The sequence below is a fragment of the Panthera onca genome, chromosome B4 (genome assembly GCF_046562875.1).
Source record: "Panthera onca isolate mPanOnc1 chromosome B4, mPanOnc1 haplotype 2, whole genome shotgun sequence".
NCBI classification, from domain to species: Eukaryota; Metazoa; Chordata; class Mammalia; order Carnivora; family Felidae; genus Panthera; species Panthera onca.
In genome coordinates this window covers 134669094-134685533 of record NC_138345.1, presented here as the reverse complement: position 1 = coordinate 134685533, position 16440 = coordinate 134669094, and the positions used below count along the sequence as shown (strand labels likewise).

The following is a 16440-nucleotide window of genomic DNA, read 5'->3' as shown; positions in this document are numbered from 1 at the left end:
GAGCAGAGAGGCTGAGCAAGAGGAAGGGTCTGGTTGGCACGACTCCAGCCTGGTGCGGGTGGCACACAGGTTTGCATCTTTCCTGGAAGGACCTCAGAGTCAGGACTGGAAGGCTTGGGACTGGAGCCACGGGGGACCTGGCCTGGGGGGGGGGGGGGGGCGGGGAGGGGGAGGCGGGGAAGGCGCTGGCACAAGGGGAGTCCTGAGAATTCACTCCCTGGGGTCCTCAGCAGGGGACGCCTGTGAGGGCGGAAAGAAATTGTGTCCCACTGGATTTCCATCCCCTCGTCTTCCAGAATGAGTTTGAGCAGCTGATGTTCAAGGACAAATGAGGAGGAGGAGGAGGAGGAAGCAGGCCTCCTCCTCGGAGGACAGAGGTACCTCTCGGGTCTAAGCCACCCTCACGCCCCTGAGCTCAGCGGCAGCTCAGTCAACAAGGGAAAGTGCCCACGCCGGAAAGTGGGGCAGGCATGAAGGACATTCATCACTCAGGTGGCCGCAAGAGCCAGGAGGTCCAAGGACGAATTTGTAACAAACTTAGGAAGGCGTCTCCAGGCCATTGAACTGGTGGTCAGGGTGAGTAGGAAGCTCTGAAAACAACCCAGCTGCCTCCCCACCCCCAGATGGAAACTCGACAGGCCAAGATCAGGTCAGAACTGAGGACGCTGGGCCCGCCTACCAGGCGAGGGACCACAGCGCCACTGTGGGCAGCCTCGAGGCAGGAGGCAGGGGTGGGGTCCGGGCAGCTACCAGGAACTAGGGTGACTTGGTGCTGGGTCTGAGTGTGTGTGTGTGTGTGTGTGTGTGTGTGTGTGTGTAAGTGGTGCGTGGTTTTGTGGGTGTGTAAATGTGTGCTGTGATTGCGGGTCAGTGTGTGAACACGTGGGTAGCGTCTGAATGTGTGAGTGGTTCGTGATTGTGGGTTTCTCTGTGTGTTGAGTGAACTAGTGTGAAGGGGACACCAAGAACGTCATCCCCGCCACCACGGACCCTCTGATCACTGTGACCTCCCTAGGGCACTGGGCAAGTGCCAGTAACAAACTTGGGAGGGGGCAGGTAACATATGAGAAGACAAGGGTGTGTTCTGGGGACGAGGCTGGGACCACACTAAGGGGTGCGAGCCTAATAGGACGGGTGGGTGGCAGAATCAAGTCCAATGACCCCCGGTTTTTCCTCGGAGCCTCTAACAGAGCTGCAGAGTCAGGCTGAGGGGTGGGCGTCTCGTCTCTCCACTAATCTCACCCCACTACCCTGGGGAAGCACCCGAGAGTCCAAGAGGGACAGGACTTCGGCGGTCACCCCTGCACCTGACCTTCCTCGGCTCCTCCTCGTGTCCGCTGGCAGCACGGTCCCCCTGACACGTTGACTCAGGGCAGAGGGCAAAGGCCGGCCTCGGGTCCCTTTAGAAAGAGGGCCCGCGCTGGCTGGGCTCGCAAAACGTGCTGAGCGTCCCATCTGGCCCGGTCCTAGGTACCTGGTGTGCCGGAGGAGCCCAGCACGCACTGAGGCGGCCATGGGACTGCTGACCGGGGATGCTCTGGGGCCCCTGGCCATAGCCGTGGCCCTCTTCCTGCTCCTGGTGGACCTTCTGCACAGGCGCAGATTCTGGGCTGCCCGCTTCCCGCCAGGCCCCATGCCGCTGCCGCTGCTGGGCAACCTGCTGCAGATGGACTTCCAGGACACGCTCTTCTACTTCGACCGGGTGAGGGAGGCGGGAGGCGGGAGCAGCAGAGGGGGATGGGGACCCCGCCTAGCGGCGGCGGATGGCGGGTGGGGGGTGAAGCCACAGGCCGCACAAGGAGAGCACAAGGAGACGGGCCGAGCGCAGGAGGCAGGGGTGAGAGGCTGACGGCGGCCGGCCTCCGTGCAGGGCCCGAAGGACGCTTGGGATTTTCCAATCAAAGGTCAAAGAGGGCAAAGGCCTGGAGTGGGGTGTGGGCTTGGCAGTGGGTTTGGGATCCAGTCGGGCAGCGCTTAAATTATGTGACCTGGGTCCCTTCTGATTACAGCAGGAGGAAAGGTCTTGAGAATCGGGGACGCAGTCTGGTCATGAGCCCCATTTTAAAAATTACTTTATTATTTTATTTTGTGTTATTTTCTATTTTATTTATTGAGAGAGGGCACAAGTGAGCAAAGGGCAGAGAGGGAGAGAGAGTCCCACAAGGGGCAGAACGAGAAGCGGGGCTCACTCGAATTGGGGCTGGAGCTCACGAAAGGTGAGATCATGACCTGGGCTGAAGTCAGATAGGAGCCCCATTTAAATCAGGAAACCGAGGGTGACATAATTACGGGGACAGTTTCTACTCTTTCGCTGCTGTGGTTTCTTGGGTCTCAGTGCTCACCTCTGTAAACTTCAGTTTCTTCACCTGTAGAATGGGATCCTAACTTGGCCTACTGACAATTTTGGTGACCTTTGCAAAGTCCTGGCTGAGAGGTCTGATCCAGCGTGAGCTCCTCCTCCGTAGACCCTAACCCAGAGTCACTAGGCCAGATATCGCCCGTGCACCAGCGTGCTGCCGGAGGCCTAGGGGTGCCCCAAGGCTAGCGCCATGAGACTGGGGCCGCAGCCTGCTGGGGGTGGGGGTGGGGGGGCGGAACCGGGCTTGACAAACGCCCTCAAACCTCGGCCTGCAGCTGCGGCGCCGCTTCGGGGACGTGTTCAGCCTGCAGCTGGCCTGGACGCCCGTGGTCGTGCTCAACGGCCTGGAGGCCGTGCGCGAGGCCTTGGTCTACCACAGCGAGGACACTGCCGACCGCCCACCTATGCCGATCTACGAGCACCTGGGGTTCGGGCCGCGCTCCCAAGGCAAGCGGAGAAGGGGGGCAGACCGAGGTCCGGCGGGGACTGGGCCAGCAGTGACTCAAGACCCGGCAGGGCTAAGTGGAGGCAGGATCGTGGACATGCAGTGCAGGGAAGAGTCAAAGAATTTGGAGTGGCCGCAGGTGGCGGAAGGATCTGGTGCCAAGTGCCGGGGTCTGATAGAGGTGGATGAGGGCGGGGCCTGACCGAGAAGGGGCGGGCCCAGGGCCGAATCGGTCAAGAAAAGGACGTCTGGGTGGGCGGGAATGAGGGGGTAGGAAGACAGTGTGGGCGAGGCAGGGGGCGGACCAGGACTTTTCCCTACCGGGCAGGGGTCAAGGTGGGCAGGGTGATGCCAACACCTGCCCCCAGCAGAGGAGAGCTGGCGGGCAGGCAGAGAGACCAGTCCCCAGCGGCAAGTGGGTGTCAAAGTGGGCGCGATTTAGTGGGAGTGGGGGGCAAGGTTTGTGGGGGCGGGCAGGGGGCCGGGCCTGTGAACGGGGCAGGGGCGGGGCCTTGCGAAGGGGGCGGGGCCGAGTGCCCTGGGCGGACGCGTCAAACCACGCCCACCGCCCCGCCCCGCCCCAGGGGTGTTCATGGCGCGCTACGGGCGCGAGTGGCGCGAGCAGCGGCGCTTCGCCTTGTCCACCCTGCGCAACTTCGGCCTGGGCAAGAAGTCACTGGAGCAGTGGGTGACCGAGGAGGCGTCGTGCCTCTGTGCAGCCTTCGCCGACCATGCCGGTGCGTTTGGGGGCTGAGGGGCACAGGAGACAGGGACGGAGGGGCTGGGGAAGAGATGCAGGAGACCCCCTGACCCGCACCGTCCCCTCTCAGGACGCCCTTTTAGCCCCAGGGCCCTTCTGAATAAAGCTGTGAGCAACGTGATCGCTTCCCTCACCTACGGGCGCCGCTTCGAGTACGACGACCCGCGCCTCCACAAGCTGATAGACCGAGCACTGAAGGGACTGCAGGAGGACAGCGGCTTCGCGCGTGAGGTGCGGGGCGGGGGCGCCAAGGAGCCCTGCAGGGCGAGCTGCGTGGAGGCGGCCTCCGCCCTAAAACGCGCCTCCCGGAGGAGGGCGTGGGGGAGGAGGGGGAGGGGGAGTACGGAGGGGCCTGGGAGAAAAGGCATTCCAAGACAAAGGGTCTGGAGAAGGTGGGGAGATCGCAGGCCCGGAGCCGGGGAGGCGGGCCCAGGGTCCAGGAGCCCAGGAGAGGGCCCGGGAAGGAACCTGTACCTGCTTCATTGGAAGCCACTAGAGCCCATGAGATCTAGGGCCCCGAGCCAGGAAAGAGGATCAAGGCCCGAACTTAGGGAGGAGCCACTGCAATGGTGGGGACACCCGGGAGGTGGCAGGGACCTGGCTGATGGAAGTGAACACCTGAGCACAGGAAGGTCCCCCATCTGTGGCCCTCCCAGGCCCTGAACTCCATCCCTCTGCTCCTGCACATCCCGGGACTGGCTGACAAGGTCTTCTCAAACCAGAAAGCCTTAATGACCCTCCTGAATGAACTAGTCCAGGAACACAGGATCACCCGGGACCCAACCCAGCCACCCCGAGACCTGACTGACGCCTTCCTGGATGAAATAGAAAAGGTGAGGTGTCGGGGACAGTGGTGGTGGTTTGAGAATCCCATGAACCCAGGCCCAGGAAGGCGGGGCCTGGACATCACCCAGTGATCAGTGATGGGTGCAGGGTGGGAGGCCATCTGGGGGCTTCTTCCCTCTGGCCCAGCTCACCCTCTTGGCACGGCCCAGGCTAGGGGGAACCCCGAGAGCAGCTTCAATGATGAGAACATGCTCATGGTGACAGCCGACCTGTTTCTTGCTGGGATGCTGTCCACCTCAGCCACGCTGGCCTGGGCCCTCCTGCTCATGATCTTGCACCCGGACGTGCAGCGTGAGTTCAGCCTGGGGCCCGGATGGATGGATGAGGGAGGAGAGGAACCAGCCGGGACCCCTTAAGCTTGCTCTAGCCCCCCGAAGCTCTGAGCGGAAGCTGGGCCCTGGGCCCTTCCATAGAGTCAGGCAGAGGTCGGAGCCCAGACCTCAGGGTTCTGACCACTATGGGGATGCTTGTCTGTCTAGGACGCGTCCAACGGGAGATAGATGAAGTGTTAGGGCCGGAGCAGCGACCAGCGATGGCGGACCAGACCCGCATGCCCTTCACCATGGCCGTGATGCACGAGGTGCAGCGCTTTGGGGACCTCGCCCCACTGGGCATGCCCCACATGACATCCCGAGACATTGAAGTACAGGGCTTTCTCATCCCCAAGGTAGGTCTGCAGCCCTCTGCACCCATGCTCAGCACCACCCAGCATGGCCAATGCCAGGTAAGGGCGGGGACCCAAGGCACCCAATCCTCATTTCTGCAAGCACCAACTATCCCAGCCTAGGTGGATGTGGGGGATGGGAGCAGAGGCAGGGCCGGCCTCTCTCTTCAGAGCCCCCGAGTCAGGTGGGGAAGACAGACCGAAATGTTGCACGGGGTTTTGGAGGAGCCTGTGCACAGGGACAGGTGGCAGCGTGGACCCCCGTGGGTGGTGAGTCACTTGGCCTGCCATGGGGACAAAGGAGGTGCTGAGAAGCTTCTTGGGCCACGGGGTTATTTGAAAGAGTCCCATGTGTGCCAGGCAGAGCGTGCACCCATGCGTGTTCGGTGGCAGGGGTCTGGGCGTCCCATAGCCTAGACCCCACCCATGCCAGGCGTCTCCTGCCAGGGGACAACACTTATCACCAACCTATCGTCAGTGCTGAAGGACAAGACGGTCTGGAAGAAGCCCTTCCGTTTCCACCCCGAGCACTTCCTGGATGCCCAGGGCCAATTCGTCAAGCAGGAGGCCTTCATGCCCTTCTCTGCAGGTACCTGCGGTGCCCAACTCACTGACCCCTCCCAAGGGAGTCTCGGAGGATGGAGCCCAGGCCCCCAGGCTCACTGAGCACCCCCATACCCACCCGCAGGCCGCCGCATATGCCTCGGGGAGCCCCTGGCCCGCATGGAGTTCTTCCTCTTCTTCACCTGTCTGCTACAGCGCTTCAGCTTTTCCGTGCCTGTGGGGCAACCCCGGCCCAGCGACCATGGTGTCTTTTCCTTCCTGATGATCCCACCCCCCTACCAGCTCTGTGCCACGCCCCGCTAGGAGGAGGAACCAGCCCCCCACCTGGCTCCTCGGCAGGGGCCCTGATACGCAATAAACCAATTTGGCGGTTCCATCCTGGCTTCCGAGTCCCCTCGGGCCGCGTGACCAGCCCCTGGCGGTGATGGGGCCTCAGCAGCCTCCCCAGGGCCAGCCCCTACCCCTGCCTTATCCATCCTTGCCTTGCATTTGATCCCATTCGAGAGACGGGTATACCGAGGGCCAGAAGATGACAAGCTTACCCCCTACTCACCCAGAGACCCAACATCGGCCACTCTGGTTAGTGGCAATGTCTAAGGTCCTGGCCCGTGCCAGGAAGAGCGAGAACAAGCTGCTGAGAGATCTCACCCACGCCCCGGTGGGGGTGGGGAGGACCCCACTCGGCCTGGACACCCCCACCTCAGGTCCAACACCGCCCACCCCACACCACAGGCCAGCAGCTCAGCAGCACCTTCAACCCTTCTGCCCCGCTTCATCTACGACACCCCCGAAGGTGAGGCGCTCAGGGAGGGCCAGGAGGGATGTGCCAGGTTAACACCTGGGGCTCGGTCCTCAGGTGCCAGAGCTTTCCCTGCAAAGCCTAATGGCCGCCCAGGAGTGAGCCACCTCCCTGAGCCTTTCAGTCACCCCAAACTAGGATGGGCCCCGTTCCCTAGCCCCTCGGAAATGCTCGCGTTCAGTCACCTGCTCAGGACTTGCCATTCATGGCCAGGCTGGAGCAGGAAGACGCTCGTTTGGCTCCAGCCCAGGGCACAGTCCTCTGAGCGGCTGGGTCAGGCTGAGCTCTTGGGAGACTTGGCCAGGGGTAGGCAGGGAGACCTGTGGGCCACAGGCATGCCCTAGGGACGGGGGTCAACCTTGGACCCACGTGACAGTGGGATGGTCGGAGGGCGAGGAGGCCATGTGGAGACCCTGGAGGAGGACACCTGCCTTTCACCCTTGCTCTGCCAGGATACTGTGTGACCCTGGCCAGTCCCTCCCCTGCCCCGGGCTTCTGTTTCCCCTTCAGCAAATGAGCTGCTGGCGTCAGATGGCTGCCGGGTCCTGTCTTCCTGCTCTGACTTCTCGGGCTGTGACCCTGTTAGCCTGGAGCCGCGGCCAGGAGCAGGACTGCTGTGCCCCCTCCGTGCCCACCCCCACAACCGGCGGGTTCTGGACTGCGCACCTGGGGAGCACCTGAGGGTTGCTGACAATGGGATGCTTTGCCAAGTCTTGCGCAGACCCCCTTGGTGCATTTAGGGAACAGCTTGGGGACCACAGACACTCAGGTCAGAAGCGCCCCCTCCCCCAGGCTTCTTTTACCAGAGGACACGCACACCCAACGGCATCCCTGACAGAGGTCCCACCAGCACCTTCTAAATGCCTTCATGACATGGAGCCGCCCGGCTCTCAGCACTCAGGGGACTTGGTCTGTCCCCTGGCACTGAGTCAGAGGGCCTGTTCAGAGCATCTGCCGTTGTGTCAGGGCTCAGTGGCAGGAGGTGGTGTTCCTGCAGCTTGTCAGGACAGGGACTGTGGACAGGGTCTCACTGGGTTTTTGAAGACACGAAGCCTCTGAAAGGAGGCAGCTGGGTCTGCAGAAGCAGTAACTGCGGATTTATTGGATACTTTGTCATTCGTGGTTCTGTGTCTTCCGGGTGTCAGGGGCTGGGAACCAGCCCAGCCAGAGCCTCCTCAGGAGCCGGGGGACCCAGGCCCCAGGACTTTCCTCCTCACTCGCCACCTCAGAGGCCTCTGGAAAGTACAAACAGGCATGCCTGTGGGTCCCTTGCTGGGAGGACCTTTCCCCAGAGCCAGGGCGCCCTCTGATGCTGGGGGGACAGGCTCAGGAAAGGCGGGCCGTTCCCCCAGCCCGAGGGGAGTGGCTTCAAGCTCCCGGCTACCAGGAAGGAAGCAGGAGGCAGGGGAGACATTAGGGGGGACGCGGCATCTGGACACCTGGGCTTCTTCCCTCCCCTCCCCACCCAGGGCAGGAGGTCTGAGAGGAGTGATCTGTGACCCCTGCAGGGTCCCCGCGATCAGGGAGGGAGGCAGTCCTGCATCGGGGTGGGGCCAGAAGGGTATATTGCCATCTCCTTACAGACCTTTTTATTTGCCTGGGAAGAAAGAAAGGACACAGTGGTGGGATGAGACAGGTTCTACCCTACACAAATGGGGAAAGTAAGGCCTCACTTCACAGGAAGTCAGGAGAGGCAGGGTTCAGACCCGCTCTGCTCACACCAGGAGTGCGGCTCTTTGCGCCACTGGGACGGCGGTTCGGCCCAGTGGTCCTGGGGGTGCCCCGTGCCCCCAGTACTGCCCTCTCCCTCACGGCCCCCACCCTGCCGGGCTCTGGGGCTTCTCAGCGGGGCCCACGCTGGGGCTGTTCCTTCCCTCCCAGTCTGGGATCCCCGCCACCTCTTCCTCCCCGGCCGTCTCCCTCCTGGCGGGAATGGAGCTGGCTGCTTCCGCCCCTGGGGCCCTCCCCTCCCCCTCACGCTGAGCCAAGATGTCAGGATCCTCCTTCGCGGCCTCATTCAGTCCTCCAGTTGCCTTGGGGGTCGTGGCCTGCAGGGAGGGTCAGGAGGGTAGAGGTGGGCAGAAAGGCCCTCCGAATGCCTCCTCCCTCCCCGTTCTCTACACCCGGAGCGTGTGTAGTTCTTTGCCTTTCCAAGGAAGTCCTTCCCTGCTCAGTGAGTGGGGAGTTTCCTGGGGGGCGGGGGGGGGGGGGGGTGCCACTACCCCTGGGATTCCCCTGCCACGAGCTGGGGTGTCTCTGCGCCTCATGGAGCTCTGACAGGAGCCAGCCTCACTTACCTCGGAGGCTTGCTTCTTCCCACTCCTGACTCTGCGTCTCTACAGAGGAAAACAGAAGTGACTCACAGCTGCGAGGGGCTGGGAGTCCTTCCCCGCCTGGCCCATCCTCTCACTGAACCTACCAAGGACGCCCAGGACAGCCACCCCATCCCAGGGGAAGAGGGGTCCCCAGCCCTTACCTGAGTGGTCACAGGGTAGCATTTATCCATCAGCCCCCACACTGGCCTTAAGGTCTCCCCTACGGGCTGCGTGGGAAGGAGGGAGAGGAGGGAGGCAAGGCTGAGGTGACGTCTAAGGCCACCTCAGCTACACTGTCGATGCCTGCATGCACAGACACCTAAATCCACTGTCGATGTCTGCATGCACAGACACCTAAAAACTACCAGTAATTTGAGAAAAAGTTCAAACAATAATGGGTAACTTTGCATTCATGAAATAAGAATGGGCTGTAAAACAGAAATGTTCAAAAAACCTCTAACTCTTGCACACAAAAGTATGATATAATAATGGGAATGAAAAATCCAATCCAAGTGTAGAAGGTAAAGTTGGAAAAAAAAAAATTTTTTTTCCCAGAAAGAACAGAGAGGAGATCAGGAGCTCCCACAGCTAAATCACAGATCTTTCTGAGAGAGGGAACAGGGACCACAGACTGAGGTGGCAGGGGAGAGATACCAAATGAATACACCCCTTTTTTATCAAGACAATTTCCCAAAGGTGAGGGACAGGAGTTTCCAGAAGAGAAGGAATCACCAAGTACCTAGGACAATGGATGATGGAGACCCACCCCCAGAGCCTTCCATCAATACGTTTGAGAGCACTGAGGACACGGAACCCCCAAACTTCCAGAAATACAAAGAAAAAAGTCTGTTTTGGGAATTCAACTTTCGTCAGACTTTCCTTTGAAAGTCGTTGAAGCCAGAAGACAATGAGGATCTTCAAGCCCTATGAGAAAAATACTTCTAGTCTAGAATTCTGTATCTGTCCAAACTCTTGGTCGAATATGAGTTAAGACTGTTTCAGATATGTGAGATCTAAAGACGCCCCGCTCGGGACGCAGGGGTTCTCCTAGAGGTTGGGTCCCACCCAAATGAAGGAGTGATGTGGGCTCCCCAACATGGGAGAAGTGGAGTGCTCCCCAGACCCATGAGAGAGGGAGGTCCCGGGACAGCTCAGCGGTGAACATCGTGAAGGGTGTCCTGTCCGTATGAAAATAGGAGGAGGGAGGGCTCCATGAGCTATGGCTCCACGAAAACCATCATACTGATAAAGCACCTAATTTTTCTTTCTTTTTTTTTTTAATTTTTTTTTTAATGTTTATTTATTTTTGAGACAGAGAGAGACACAGCATGAGCAGGGAAGGGGCAGAAAGAGAGGGAGACACAGAATGTGAAGCAGGCTCCAGGCTCTGAGCTGTCAGCACAGAGCCCGTCGCGGGCTCGAACTCACGAACTGTGAGATCATGACCTGAGCCGAAGTCGGACGCTTAACCGACTGAGCCACCCAGGCACCCCAAGCACCTAATTTTTCTAAATGTATTGCAAGGAGACTGATTTTTTTGGCAGACAGCTTGGATAAGTTGTAGGTAGAAAACTAAAAAAGAGGCAAGACCAAAATCGCACACGAAGAGCGGCCACGGCATACTATTCCGGGCTCCGCTAGGAATATTATTTTCATAGTTTAAAAATGTAAACCGTCAATATTGGTCTAATAAAAATTCTGATATACACCCACTGGCATGGCTAAAAACCAATGGCAAGTGCTGGGGAGGATGTGGGACAACCGGAATCTCGCATTCGGGGCTGGTGTGAGCGCAGAACGGCAGCAACCGCTCTGGAAAAGTCCCGGTTTTCTTGCGGGACTAAACGCACACTTAGCCACACGCCCCACCACTCGGGGGCCAGGTGTTTCCCGAAGCGGAAGGAGAACCTAGGTCGACACAAAACCTGTAGACAAATATTTAGTGCGGTTTTATTCGTAACTGTCCCAAAGTAGAAACACCCAAATAGCTCAAGTGGTGAGTGGACAAACTGCGGTCCATCCCCACGAAAGACGCCTGCCCCGCCGCAAGGCACAAACTACTGCTGCGCATGCGCCCAGGGAGGCCTCAGGCGCACCCAGCTCAGGGAGGGACCAGAAGCGCAGCCGCATCGGGGATGCCTCCACTTCCGGGACAATCTTGCCAAGGCAGCAGTATGGGAACGGAAAACTCTTCAGTGGGTCGGGGCGGGGCAGTGGGGAAGGACTGGCTGCCCGTGAGTACGGAGGGACTGTCAGAAGGGATGGAACTGTTCTGGTTTGGGCCGTGGTGCTGCTTACACAGCTGGGTATGCCTGTCAAAAAAGGGGCCACTGGGGCGCCTGGGTGGCCCAGTCGGTTAAGCCTCCGACTTTGGCTCGGGTCATGAGCTCACCGTTCGTTCGTGAGTTAGAGGACCGCACAGCTCAGAGCCTGGAGCCGGCTTTGTATTGTGTGTGTGTGTTTCTCTCTCTGCCCCTCCCCCACTTATGATCTGTCTCTCTCTCTCTCAAAATAAACATTTAAAAAATTAAAAAAAAAAAAAAAAAAAAAGAAAGAAAAAGAAAAAAGAGCCCACTGCCGTGGTGGGGGGCTTAAAAGCCAAAATGATATAAAAACAGCAAAACAGCAATGTTACTTAAAGGATTTTAACAAGCGAAAATGTCATTACTCAAATTAAACATTTTACAACCCCAAAACAAGGCTATCGCTGTCTACACTGGAAGGCTGGGGGAGGTGAAGGGCTGGAGGGGCAGTAAATGTGCAGTTGTTACGAGAGCTACATCCTCAGCTTCCACTGTAGGAATTCATTGGCTAATGTTTATTTTTATTTTTGAGAGCGAGAGAGAGAGAGCGAGTGGAGGAGGGGCAGAGAAAGAGGGACAGAGAGAATCCCAAGCAGGCTCTACACTGCCCCGACTTGGAGCTCCATCTCACAAACCACGAGATCACGGCCTGAGCCGAAATCAACGGTTGGAGGCTTAACCCTATGAGCTGCCAGGTGCCGTGACAATACATTTTTAAATGGAAATTTGACCGGTTGCTTTAAGAATCAGCAACAACAAAGAAAGGAGGTGCAGTCGGATTCAGTGGTCTCCAAGGCACCTGCCAACATGGGCCTTCTTAGGGTCTCCCCACCCCTGAATGGTCACCCCCAGAAGGTGTAGCACATACTTCTCAGAGTTCCTGGGCCACCGATAACCTTGTTTCTGTGGGATTCTCCTCTTCCCAACAGCGCTGTCCAGAGAACAGGAGGCCCCCAGAGATCAGGCATGTGGCTCTGTACTATCACTTGGGCGACCTGGACCTAGTCCCTCCGGGGGCCTGTTTCCCGTCTGCGTAAAGTGGGAGCTGCTGGGTCGCCGTGAGGCTCAAATGACATAACAGATGGACAGCACGTAATCTAGCACGTGGCCCTGGGTGTGCGCCCAGCACCCGTGTGCGTTCTTCTGACCCAGGGCTGGGAGCAGGGGCTTCGGCCATAGGTTCTCGGATCTGGGACATGGAGGAGAGTATGCAACCCCAGGCAGGTGTCCTGCCCGCCACCACCTCGTCCACCCAGGGGCGCTGAACCACGTTCCACGGCTACTCGCATGAATGGGGGCTCATCTGTTCCTTTTGGATGGTGGAGGCCACTGCCACAGAGGCCCGGGGTGACCGGCCAGCCAGCCCGTGGGGGGTGGGGCCTCTGTTTTAACACTTTGCCAGGAACACAGCAAATTTCTGCAGAGCCCTCGCATGCACACACATACACACACACGGTCAGTCAACAATTGAGGTCAAGGAGCGTGACCCCTGTTCAGGCTACAGTGAGACCATCCCAGCCTCTAGGCCCCCGAGGTGCCTACCTGTGAGGATTCCCCAGCGATCTCATGGTCCGGGACTGGCTTCCCCACAGACTCCTGAAGATAGTAGTACACCACTCCTGAGGGCGGGTGGAGAAAGACCAGTTAAAACATTTAAAAGAGTGACGTAATCACTTTAAAATGTCAGTATTTACAATATACCAGAAACCATAGGCTTTTAAACTGAACTAATGAAAGATGGTAGGCAGTAAAATGCATGCAGGATGTATGATTTCTCGAAAGGCATACAAGCAAAAATTGGAAGATCGCTGCTGTGATTGTATGGGTTTTGGTTCCCGGATTTTCTGGGGAGCGTGGAGGCATGGGTTTTAGAAGCAAACGTGGGTTCAAATCCTAGTTTACTCAGGGCAGAAAGAAGGGAAGGGAAGAAAGGGACAGAAGGGCAGCCTTGACTCTGAGCTGCACGGCCAGTCCCTGGGAGCTGGGCGGCCTTCGAGGGGCCCTTAGGAGCCCCGGTAGGCGGTCGGAGGTGAGGGTGGCCCTGAGGCGGGAACCAGCTTCCCAGCTCCTGCCGTCACCCACTCCCAGGCTCCTACCTGCAAGAACGAAGACCTGTACTATGTACAGGGACTTGTAGAGCCTGGAAGGAAAGCAGAGTTGAGTGTAAGGCTGGAGTGTTGTCTCATGCCCTCGCTGGTGGGTGGGTACCGGCTTTCCTCCCAACCCAAACCCCGGGACCACATCCACCAGAGCGTGTCCAACACTGTGGGTGAGTAAATCCTTCAGCTGTAACAGGGCCCAGCCTGGGCTTTCTGCTGCCCCGCAGGCAAGGCTCAGTGCCTCTGCCAACTTTGACAGCCACCCTTGGAGCCTGGAGCACATTCCCTTCTCCTTTCCTCTTGTACTTGTTCCACGGGTCCGCCTTGCCTTCCCAGCCAGAGAGCAAGGACCCAGCGTTGGCTGGGCATTCATCGTTGCTCATTCAGCGCTGGGTCAGCTCTTCTCCCTGAAGTCCTCCGAAGCTCCCCCTACTCTGGACAGATCCCACAATCCAGATCAGAAATAGTATCCCCGTGACTCACCCTCCTCTTCTGGGACCCCTCCCTTGGGAGAAGCAGAGCATCTTGATGCTGCCAGGACACTGGCTCCCAGTGTGTGTGTGTGTGTGTGTGTGCACGCACACAAGCATACACACACACACACACACACACACACACACACAGAGGCATGTCCCCCACGTGCCAGGACCAGGCCCTCCACCCCAACCCTGAGTCCCAGGGGTACTGTAACAGTCAAGGAAAAGGGAAGAGAGAACCCTATTTTCCTTCCTCTTAGACCCGGGGGCAGGGGGTCCCCCTTCCTGGTCATTGGAGGCCCTGGAACAGGGCCCGCTGAAACCTCACCTCTCTCTCTGGCAGCATAGTCCAAACACCATTTTCAGCCTAAGAAGAAAAGATGGTCAGCGGTCAATGCGTCACGCAGACCGGGGATCCCAGCGTTCCTTTACCTGGTGGCTTGTGGGGACTGCAGTGGGCCAGAGGCAGTGGGGGGAATGGCAAGGACATCTGCCCACAGGGCTCAGCCCGGGGACGGCCTGCAGGTCACAGCCGGAAGCCAAACTCAGGATGGAGTGGGCTAGCGATGGGAGCTTGGAAAACACTCAGGGATTCCTCCCAAGACCTCAGAGCCCCAAGCAAAAGCTGGTTTCAACACCCTCAGAGCTGGAAAGGCAGCTCCCAGAGAATCGGGATGGGAAAAGGGGGTTGGGAGAGGAGTAAGGAAAAAGGTATCGCTCTACTGAACATTTGGTAAAAAATGACCCCAGATGTAGGTGGCTAATTATTTCAGAAATGCTGCGTAACGGAAACTACTCAAAAGTATTGGTAGCTTTTAATCACTATTATTTACTAGTATAATTTAGGAGTCCTGGGGGTATCCCTGGCCTCTTCAAAATACCCTCTCTGACTGGAATCCCACCACCGTGGCCGATTCCATACGAACCACCACCACTGTGCAGTCAAGGTCTCCACTGTGGAGCTGGACCCAGTGTGGCCTGGAGCCTCTGCTTCCCAGGGAGCTCCCTACTCTCACCAGGGACTATTTCGGAATCTCCCTTTAAACCTCGACCCCCACTCCGCCTTCCCCACTTTCAGCAGAGAACACAGACACCCCCACATGGGCGTTCCCTCAACTCTCTGCCGCCTCTCTGCTCCCAGGCCGTTTTATCCTCAGGAACGCGGCTGCCCTCCACTCTCTGGGCCCAGCCCCACTGTGTGCTCCACGCCATCCGGTCTTCTCACAGCCCGGGGGTTTGGGGTCCCCTCTCTCACTGGTATATTCAGCCTTTCCTTCTCTACTGGCTCCTAATCAGCATTTCACACATCACTCATGTGTCCCATTAAAAAAAGGCCTTCTCGAGGCGCCTGGGTGGCTCAGTCGGTTAAGCGTCCGACTTCAGCTCAGGTCGTGGTCTGACAGTCCGTGAGTTCGAGCCCCGCGTCCGGCTCTGTGCTGACAGCTCGGAGCCTGGAGCCTGCTTCGGATTCTGCGTCTCCTCCTCTCTCTGGCCCTCCCCTGCTCATGCTCTGCCTCTCTCTCTGTCTCAAAAATAAATAAAAACATTAAAAAAAGAATTTTTGAAAAAGGCCTTCTCCCTTGAACAGATCCCTTCCCAGCTACCATTGTAATGGCGCCCTATCCTTCACACCGGCCCTCGGGCCGTCTGCAGGGAGCGTCTTCACTCCTCCCCTCGGTCCACGGCTGCTTCAGCGTGGTCCTGTCCCCGCAAACCTCCAAAACCTCTCTCGCCAAGGTCACCAACAGCGCTGAGCCACCAAAGCCAGTGGGCCTTTTCCAGGCGTGGCTGACTTCAGCTCTCCGCAGGTCACTGCGGTGCCTCCCTTGTCCGGAGTCACCTTCTCTGAGAAAAGCGCCGGCAACATATTCAGCAGGAAGCTTTCTAGTCATTTCTAACCTGGCGTGAGCAAAGTTATCAGGCTTTCTCTGAGAGGCGGTTTGGGGGCGGAGAGGAGAGTAAATGAGTCCTGAGGGAGAGAAGAGGGAGAAGGGGAAGGCCAGGCAGGAAGGGCTGCGGGGACGGTGAGCTGAGAGTCGCAAAGACAACTTCCACCTGCTCCGGCGCGTTACTGAGGGCCGCCCTCCGAGCCGCCTCACCACGGCGGCCCACCTTGATGTCAGCGATTCGCAGAGTGCCCTTCGACCCGTTCAGTGTCCAGGCGGCCCACTCACCTCCCTCTGGCTCCAGGACCGAGCCCGTGAAGGGCACTGCAGCCCGGCTCAGTGTGGGGGGCCGGGGCGCGGCCCCTCCCTTTTGCAAGGAGAGTGCTGTCTGTGTGTGACATCACGTCCCAGGGGGCTTTATGACAGGACAGCCTCTCCACCCGTGGCCAGAACAGCTGGTCAGTTGCCTCAGGGCGGCTTTAACCCCCCTGCAAAGGTCAGAGGCGGGACCTTTGGAGCTGTCTCTTCAGTTCCATTCAAGGCCACCACCGCTGCCTGAGCCCCTACGATGTGTCAAGTTACGTGCCGAGAGAGCCCCGTAGGGACTCAAAGACACAAAGGTGTGTAAGGCTCAGTCTTGTCACGTAACCCAAGAGGATGTTTTCTGCATCAGACACAGGAACACAGCCTAACCATTTCTGACTGTCATCCATTCGTCCATTCATTCAACCAGGGTCCGCCGGGCCTCCGTTTGGGGCCGGGAAAAATGTGGAGGGGATAGAAAGGCAAACAGGACACAGAGCCTGCCTTCGAGGAGCTTGACAACACCAAATAGACATATTCTGATTCAAGACAGTAACTTTTACCCTCCCCAAATTACTATGAATGTGACTAAGTAATAATGACAGAAGTGTGGGTAAAACT

General features: G+C 58.4%; 2 protein-coding genes across 5 annotated transcripts; one reads left to right on the top strand and one right to left on the bottom strand.

The window, feature by feature from the left end:
• Positions 1 to 768: 768 nt before the first annotated feature.
• On the top strand, positions 769 to 6014 carry CYP2D6 (cytochrome P450 family 2 subfamily D member 6). 4 transcript variants are annotated; one of them, XM_060656190.3, is made up of 10 exons: positions 769 to 1056; positions 1471 to 1702; positions 2635 to 2806; positions 3389 to 3541; positions 3635 to 3795; positions 4221 to 4397; positions 4560 to 4701; positions 4890 to 5134; positions 5522 to 5663; positions 5763 to 6014. In XM_060656190.3, the coding sequence occupies exons 2-10, from the start codon at positions 1514 to 1516 to the stop codon at positions 5939 to 5941; spliced, it is 1560 nt and encodes a 519-aa protein (XP_060512173.2). In that variant the 5' UTR covers positions 769 to 1056; positions 1471 to 1513; the 3' UTR covers positions 5942 to 6014. The 4 variants fall into 4 exon arrangements, with proteins under 4 accessions (XP_060512173.2, XP_060512175.1, XP_060512174.2 ...); XM_060656192.3 differs by lacking the exon at positions 769 to 1056 and having other exon boundaries at positions 1421 to 1702; positions 4890 to 4990; positions 5078 to 5134; XM_060656191.3 differs by lacking the exon at positions 769 to 1056 and having other exon boundaries at positions 1421 to 1702; positions 4890 to 5077.
• A 1497-nt stretch (positions 6015 to 7511) lies between these two features.
• Positions 7512 to 15855, bottom strand: LOC144616864 (uncharacterized). Its single transcript, XM_078449385.2, has 9 exons — positions 15805 to 15855; positions 15530 to 15599; positions 13959 to 13997; positions 13152 to 13195; positions 12598 to 12674; positions 8914 to 8979; positions 8735 to 8773; positions 8416 to 8485; positions 7512 to 7672 (listed from the first exon to the last, which is right to left on the bottom strand). The coding sequence occupies exons 3-9, from the start codon at positions 13988 to 13990 to the stop codon at positions 7551 to 7553; spliced, it is 450 nt and encodes a 149-aa protein (XP_078305511.2). The 5' UTR covers positions 13991 to 13997; positions 15530 to 15599; positions 15805 to 15855; the 3' UTR covers positions 7512 to 7550.
• Between the last annotated feature and the right edge of the window lie 585 nt (positions 15856 to 16440).

Coding starts and splice junctions, on each gene's coding strand:
- LOC144616864 (XM_078449385.2), bottom strand. CDS start 13,990: ATGGTGTTTGGACTATGCTGCCAGAGAGAGAG. Junction 13,196..13,958: donor CTATGCTGCCAGAGAGAGAG/GTGAGGTTTCAG, acceptor CTTTCCTTCCAG/GCTCTACAAGTCCCTGTACA. Junction 7,673..8,415: donor TCCTGACATCTTGGCTCAGC/GTGAGGGGGAGG, acceptor TGTACTTTCCAG/AGGCCTCTGAGGTGGCGAGT.
- CYP2D6 (XM_060656190.3), top strand. CDS start 1,514: ATGGGACTGCTGACCGGGGATGCTCTGGGGCCCCTGGCCATAGCCGTG. Junction 2,807..3,388: donor GTTCGGGCCGCGCTCCCAAG/GCAAGCGGAGAA, acceptor GCCCCGCCCCAG/GGGTGTTCATGGCGCGCTAC. Junction 4,702..4,889: donor CTTGCACCCGGACGTGCAGC/GTGAGTTCAGCC, acceptor TTGTCTGTCTAG/GACGCGTCCAACGGGAGATA.